Genomic DNA, 7,186 nt, shown 5'->3' on the forward strand with positions numbered 1-7,186 from the left:
CGTGTTCTTTGTTGGTAATTGGGCAAATCCCCCAGGTGCCAGCTCATATCTAGTGTTGTGTTTGCTGGGAAATGAATGTCGTCTTCACCCCCTATCCACATTCCCAGCTACAAGCAGGGACAGCTCAGTGCACACGGCTGAAATGGCCTGGGGACAGGGTTCTGGGCCCTGCATTGCTGAGACCATGGTCAAGTCCCTTCCTATCCTCTGAGGAGGTCACTGAGAGCAGTGGTCCTTCCATTTTGTTTGACCTGGGAACATGGTTCCAAGGCAGTCTCAGCTGCAACTTACCTGTAAGGCTCTTGGGCTCAAAGATGGAGGACAGGGCCCTCCCCACTCTGAAGTTCATTCAATAATTTACTTAAACACTGGGAGGGTCAAATCAACTTTCCCAGTTGACATGACTTCTGAGGCTCTTGCAGCTTTGAAACCACAGCTCATGACCCTTGGGTCCTCACTGCTTGACAACTGGAAATTAATGTTTAGTCCCCTGGCCTTGGCACTAAGCCTAAAGAAGACAGATCCACAAGAGGTTTGCCAAGTCTCAGAAGAGCTTCCTGTCTTTGCCTGAGCACAGATTCTGCTTAAAACCTAGGTCAAAGCCATTTCTTCTATGCGGCCCCTAAAGGTCATGCTAAACTCCCCTCCCCCAGCCACCAATCTACCTCCCCACAGCAGCCTTGGGTCCACAGTTCATGGGCCTGCTGCCAAGAGTGCCCCTCCTATCTGTCTGCCCATCTGTGGGCCACTCCCAGTTCAGGGTCCACTCCAGAGCCCTCTCCCGCCGTTGGCACCTGGACATGCCCTGTGTATGTGCCTGTCTGTGCCTTTTCCCTGTAGTACCCCTGGGCCTGGCACTGGGCAGGGCGCAGGTGTCCAGAAAACAGCAAGTGGAGACGAGTGTGAAGGGGGAAAGGCAGGAAGAGATGGAACTTCTCCAGTGATCCCCCCCCACACCCCATTCCCTGCACTCCTGCCCCTTGATCTCCAGTCCCTGTTCCCTGTGCTCTCCCACCCCCACCCTATTCCTGTGAGCGGGGTGCCCTTCAACACTGCCATCCTCAGGACATCTTTCCTACTCTCCCTGGATCTCCACGGCATCATGTCTCATGTGGCACAGATCACTTTCTACTAGAAGTCAGGCCAGTTGGCTCTGGAGTCAGACCTGCCTAAAGGAGAACCCCAGCTCCTGCAGGTACTCGCTGACTCAGGCAGGCCACCTAACCCGCAAATCCATCTCATCTGTAAGGTGGAAGTCACACTTGCAAGGCCCACTAGGGTTATGTATACATACACAAGGCCCTGGCAGAGTGTCTAACACACTGCAGGCCTACATCAGCTGCAATTAGTGTGTCCCTTGTCTAAAATTTCCTTCAGGGAATTCTCTTGAGGACATGGGGTTTGATCCCTGGTCAAGGAACTAAAGTCCCACAAGCCACACGGCACAGCTAAAAAAATTTTAAAAATTAAGTTTCCCCTTCAGACTGCAGTCCTCTTAGAGGGCAGTGTCCTGACAGCTCAGCTTAGTGTCCTGGTTACCTAGCTAAGCTCCTCTGATTTCTAGGTTTCCCAGGGGGAGAGTCAGGGAGACTTCACGAGCGGAAGACGGACCCCAGGACCTCTGCTTCAACCCTAGCAGTTTGCACTTTTTCTGTTTTGCATGTTGGGGTTCCACAGAAAGACTCCCATGACAAAAGGCCCTGCTGCTAAAAGAAAGTTTCAAAGTGCTGGTTTTGAAGCTAGTTGGGCCGTCATAAATCTTCTTGGAGGGAGGGAGACTGCAAAGGGACACAGGTGTGATAAATGAACTGGTTGGTGGGGCAGGGCTGAAAGGCGCACTGAAGGCTTTATAGTCAGAACATGTTACAGAGGCTGCAGGGGAAGGGGCAAAGGCCAGATCTGGGAAGTAAATGGCTCCGGGCCTCCAGTGTCTGTTGGCCCCGGCCACTTCCCTCTCCAGACTCAAAGCCTTGCGGGGGTGCCCTCCAGGTGGTCAAGGGCAGGCAGGAGATGGGACAGTGAGGGGAGAAAGTGTTCCTGGGGTACAGAATCCTTGACCGCAGGGTCCAAAGGCTCGGAGCCAGCCACCAGGAAGCTGTGCATGCCTACAGCCCGTGCTCCCTCGTAATCACGTTGGTAACTGTCCCCAATATGGGCTGCCACCGCCGGTTCCACCTCAGCAAGGCGCAAGGCCTCATGGAAAATGCGGGGGTCGGGCTTGGGCCAGCCGGCAGCCTCAGAGGTCAGCACAAAGTCAAAGTGTTCCCGCAGGCCAATACCCTCCAGGATGTCCTCTAGTCGTCGATCAAAGTTGGAGACCACTGCCTGCCTCAGGCCTCGTTTTCGGCACCCCCTAAGGGTGGCCTCAGCCCCCTCCAACACCTGCCAGGTGCTAGGACTGCTGAAGTCCTCGTACAGCTGCTCAGCGATGGGGGCCACAGCCTGGGCATCCCGGACACCAGCCTGGTGGAAAGTCTGCTGGACCAAATCCAGCCACCACTGGCGGGAGGTGAGGCCGTGGCTCAGGCCATAGTTGGGGAAGCGCTGGCTCTGAGCCTTGTACGCCTGCCTGAAGGCCTGTCCCAGGGCTGTGGTTTCCACCTCCAGCCCGTGGGCCCGGGCCTTAGTGGCATATTCCACTCCCACGGGGTGGCGGAGCCTGAGCAGCGTGTCCTTCACATCCCATGTCAGCAGTCGTAACTGTAGCCGGTGTGCCATGGGTCTGCAGGAGAGGGGCCAGTCCACCCTAGGTCCGCCCCTGCCTCAGGTCCCAGGAGGTTGAGCTGGACAAGACCACCCTCACCCAACCTGATGGTCTTCTCTTTCTGGGCTTCGTGGGTTAGGTCTGCTGGCGCTTAGGTAAGGTCTTCACAGCAGAAAATCCTGGAATGAGAGGGCAAGTGAGGTGGAAGTTCAGGCCTTGGAGTCACAGACAGCCTGGGTTCAAATTCTGATGCTGCCAAAGCACTGCGTGACCCGGAGTGTCTCTCTGAGGCCAGGTCTCCTTATGTGTAAGGAGAGCACAGTGACTGAACCTCACAAGACTGATGCACCAAATGAGATTTCTCCGTTCCTTCCACCTATTATGTGCTAGATCTTAGGAAAGGGACAGATTTGTAGCCCTCGTGACATTCACAGGCAATAAAGAACAGGGGATACACCCATCAGACAAAGAAAGAAGGCAGCAGGTACCATGAGGATATCAATGCAGAAACCTGACTTAGACTTTGTAACCGGGGAACTTCTTAAGCAAGTGAAGTTTCAGTGGCGATTTGAGAATGCCAAGTCAGCAACTATGGAAAATGTGGGGGTCGGGCTCGGCCCGGCTTGGGCACATAGTCAGTGACTATGTGTTGCGCATGGTTGCTCAGTCGAGTCCAACTCTTTGCGACCCCATGGACTGTAGCCTGCCAAGCACCTCTGTCCATGAGGATTCTCCAGGCAAGAATAGTGGAGTGGGTTGCCATGCCCTCCTCCAGGGGATCTTCCCAACCCAGGGATCAAACCCAGGTCTCCTGCACTGCAGGCAAATTCTTCATGGTCTGAGCCACCAGGGAAGCCCAAGAATACTGGAGTGGGTAGCCTATCCCTTCTCCAGGGGAACTTCCCGACCCAGGAATCGAACTGGGGTCTCCTGCATTGCAGGTAGATTCTTTAGCAGCTAAGGTACCAGGGAAGGAAATCTCATTTAGTCCAGCAGTGGGTCGCCATGTTCTCCTCGAGGGGATCTTCTCGACCCAGGGACAGAACTCAGGTCTCCTGCATTGCAGGCAGACTCTTTACCATCTGAGCCTCCAGGGAGGCTCAAGGCCTTGTAGGTCAAGATAAAGAAATAATTATTTCGACTGCTATTAATATTGTTCAGAATGTGAAAAACAGTAGTCTTAGCAAACCATTGGATCAACCCCTTAGTCAAGGGGAAAGACTGAGCCAGAGAGGGATAGATATTTGCCGAAGGTCACAGCCAGTCAGCAGCACTGCCAGGACTAGAACCCAAACCTCCAGATCCTCTGGTCAGTACTCCCTTCCACTGCTTAGACGTACTTGGATTTTTCAAGAATCTGATTTTGGTGAACCTCTACAGCTCAGGGCAAAAGACAGGTAGAGCAACCTGGTCCTACCAGTCTTAAAACCTCCCTGAGCCCCAGATGATAACGCCTACCTGGGTGGAGAGCCAGTGAAGGGTTCCTGACTCACTGCACAGAAAACTAATTTCTCAGCCTAAAATCTAGAGGCTGGAGACAGCTTCTTGTCCTAGCGCCGATTCCAGACACCCAACCTGTTCAGTAGAAACCTAAGGTGCCAGAGTTCAAAGTGCAGCTAAGTCGTTGCTGAGGGACAGATTTGGCCAGTGAATCTGGGGACCTTAAGAGGAAGTTTGACAACGAAATGAAATTTCAGTCTGTCTGGAACTTAGGGAGACCCGTCCCAAGATACCCCACGGGGCAGGTGGGCAGATGTAGGCCCAGAGAGGGTCGCAAACTCGTCTAGAGTCAGGCAGGGAGTCACTGGCACAGCTAAGACTAGAACAACGGTCCACACAGGTACCCTGCCCTAGGGCGACCTAACTACGCCTGAGGTATGCAGCGGGATCTGTGGCGCCAGTCCCCGGGCCCACGACCTACCTGCCTCACCGGGAAGTAGGTCAGGAAGGAAGCTGCATCCCCAAGGCCGCTAGGGAGAAGGGAGAGGCCGCAGACGCTCGGCGGAGCCCCTTTTCTCGGGAATCCCAGCCCTCCTCCTGCCCCTCCGTCTCTCCCCTCCCCACCCCGCCCCCTCCGCTCCCTCCGGCCCCTCGCCCCCTCCGCTCCCTCCACCTTCTCCGCCTCTCTTCGTCTCCTTGCCTCCGCCGCCTCTCAGCGCCCCGCCTCCTCCGCCTCCTCCGCCTCCTCCGCCTCCTCCGCCTCCTCCGCCTCCTCCGCCTCCGCCGCCGGTCTTAGCCCGGCCTCCTCCACTTCTCCCAGCATCCCGCCTGTCTCCGCCCCGTATTCTCCGCCTCCGCCGCCTCTCTGCCCCGCCTCCTCCACTTCTCCCCGCCCCCTCCTGTCACTGCCCCACCTCCTCCGCTTCTTCCGCCTCCCCGCCCCGCCCCCTCCTGTCTCTGCCCCGCCTCCTCCACTTCTCCCCGCCCCCTCCTGTCACCGCCCCGCCTCCTCCGCTTCTTCCGCCTCTCCGCCCCGCCCCTCCGCCTGTCTCTGCCCCGCCTCCTCCACTTCTCCCCGCCCCCTCCTGTCACCGCCCCGCCTCCTCCGCTTCTTCCGCCTCTCCGCCCCGCCCCTCCGCCTGTCTCTGCCCCGCCTCCTCCACTTCTCCCCGCCCCCTCCTGTCACCGCCCCGCCTCCTCCGCTTCTTCCGCCTCTCCGCCCCGCCCCTCCGCCTGTCTCTGCCCCGCCTCCTCCACTTCTCCCCGCCCCCTCCTGTCACTGCCCCACCTCCTCCGCTTCTTCCACCTCCCCGTCCCGCCCCCCTCCTGTCTCTGCCCCGCCTCCTCCACTTCTCCCCACCCCCTCCTGTCACCGCCCCGCCTCCTCCGCTTCTTCCGCCCCTCCGCCGGTCTCTGCCTCGCCTCCTCCACTTCTCCCCATCCCCTCTACTTCTCCCCGCCTCTCCGCCTGTCCCCGCGCGCCCCTCCGCCTCTCTCCGCCCACGCCGCTTCCCCTCTGCTTCTTCTCAGTTCCTTCCGGCCGCGTCTTCACCTCACTGTATCCGGCGCTCTAGTCACCACCCCTCCCCACCGTTCTCTGCCCTCCTCGTCTCTTCTGTGACCTTCGCTGCCCCTTCGTAAGACCCCACACCCTCTTGGTTCCTCGTCCCGCACCTCACGAATCAGCTTGATCGCTTTGGGCCCCTCCCTGCGTGCCCCTGGCCTCCCCACCCTCGCCCAGTCGGCCTCGCAGTCCCTCTCATTTACACCCCGTGCTCTCTCTGCTCCCCTCTCCTTCCGCCCCGCAGCCCCCCGCCAAGTTCCTTCTCCGCCCGCCTGGGTTTCGGAGCCCCTCTCCCCCCAGGTCCCCAGGCTGATTGGGAGGAGGGGATTTCTGTCCAGGTCTGGCTTGGTGAGTGCTGGGTAAACTTGGGCAAGGTGCTGCCCCTCTCTGGTCTGAGTCCCCAATCGGTACTCGGAGAGAATTGCTTTCTGTTGAAAACGTGTCTTAACCCAAGACAATTTGCTGAGGGTAGAGCCCTCTGTAGAAACCTGTTGATTTTTTCTTTTTATGAAAAAAGAAGTCAAAATTTTAGGTATCTGTGCACTGCAGGGATGCCTGATAGAAATACAGAGACAGTTTTGGAGGAGAGAGAAAGCATAGCTTTATTTCTTTGCCAGGCAGAGAGCATGCAGCAGGCTAATGCCTCAGATAATGTTTCCCCTTATAGTCTAGGCTTTGCTCAGGGGTATGTGATACCGTTCAAGGCAGTGACAATCTTGCATTCTTTCTTTCTGCAACGTTTTAAAATGGCCATAACATTGAGTTTGGTCGTCAACGAGTTTATTGGCTGGTAACCTTTTTGAAATGAAGAATGCCAGGGGAGTTACAAGGATGTGTAGGGGAAAAGAATGCCAGGTGCAGGATAGAATTCACAGAATGGTTAAGGAATTAAATTTGTGAAGGACAAGTCCAGTTGTGTGCACTAGAAACAGCTAGAGTAAAACTAGGGTCGCTGGACTCTTCCAGGCCTATTCTTGGGGGTTTTATAGCTGTTTACTCATTCTTCCATTTCCCTTGCTTGTTAGCAGTAAAAAACCCCACTTTTCCATTTCTGTTTAACAAATTCCTCACTGTTAGTTCATTTCTTCCATTTTGGTGGGGGAAGGGAATGAGGCGTTGTTCTCATCTGGCTGAGGATAAAATTTCAGTGTCATTCACTTGACAAACATCAGCTGTTTGGCCCAAGAGCCCATCTATCTCCTGCTTCAAAAGTAGTCATGCTCATCTCAAAGATCTAAAAATACAAAGCAACAGCCCAACCTCACTCATTCACTAACTGCTTATTGAGGGCCCTAACTTTGTGCTGGCCTTATCTGCTCTATGTCTGACACCCTGTTCTTCACTGAGGATATATACAATGAGAAACAAGACAGGGTCTCTGCCTTCAAGGAACAGGGGCAGGCAGAAAAAATCAAGTAAATAAAGAAGATCTCACTGGTGGTGAGAGCTATGGAGATAGAAAACAGTGGTTTCATGAA

The 7,186-nt window shown here is 55.6% G+C and overlaps 1 protein-coding gene across 2 annotated transcripts; it reads right to left on the minus strand.

Annotated features, from left to right (window-relative positions):
- Window positions 1-1,827: 1,827 nt before the first annotated feature.
- On the minus strand, window positions 1,828-4,894 carry HDHD3 (haloacid dehalogenase like hydrolase domain containing 3). 2 transcript variants are annotated; one of them, XM_065947419.1, is made up of 3 exons: window positions 4,818-4,870; window positions 4,626-4,674; window positions 1,828-2,883 (listed from the first exon to the last, which is right to left on the minus strand). In XM_065947419.1, the coding sequence occupies exon 3, from the start codon at window positions 2,716-2,718 to the stop codon at window positions 1,963-1,965; it is 756 nt and encodes a 251-aa protein (XP_065803491.1). In that variant the 5' UTR covers window positions 2,719-2,883; window positions 4,626-4,674; window positions 4,818-4,870; the 3' UTR covers window positions 1,828-1,962. The 2 variants fall into 2 exon arrangements, with proteins under 2 accessions (XP_065803491.1, XP_065803492.1); XM_065947420.1 differs by lacking the exon at window positions 4,626-4,674 and having other exon boundaries at window positions 4,818-4,894.
- Window positions 4,895-7,186: the final 2,292 nt, after the last annotated feature.

The sequence above is a fragment of the Muntiacus reevesi genome, chromosome 10 (genome assembly GCF_963930625.1).
Source record: "Muntiacus reevesi chromosome 10, mMunRee1.1, whole genome shotgun sequence".
Classification (NCBI taxonomy): domain Eukaryota; kingdom Metazoa; phylum Chordata; class Mammalia; order Artiodactyla; family Cervidae; genus Muntiacus; species Muntiacus reevesi.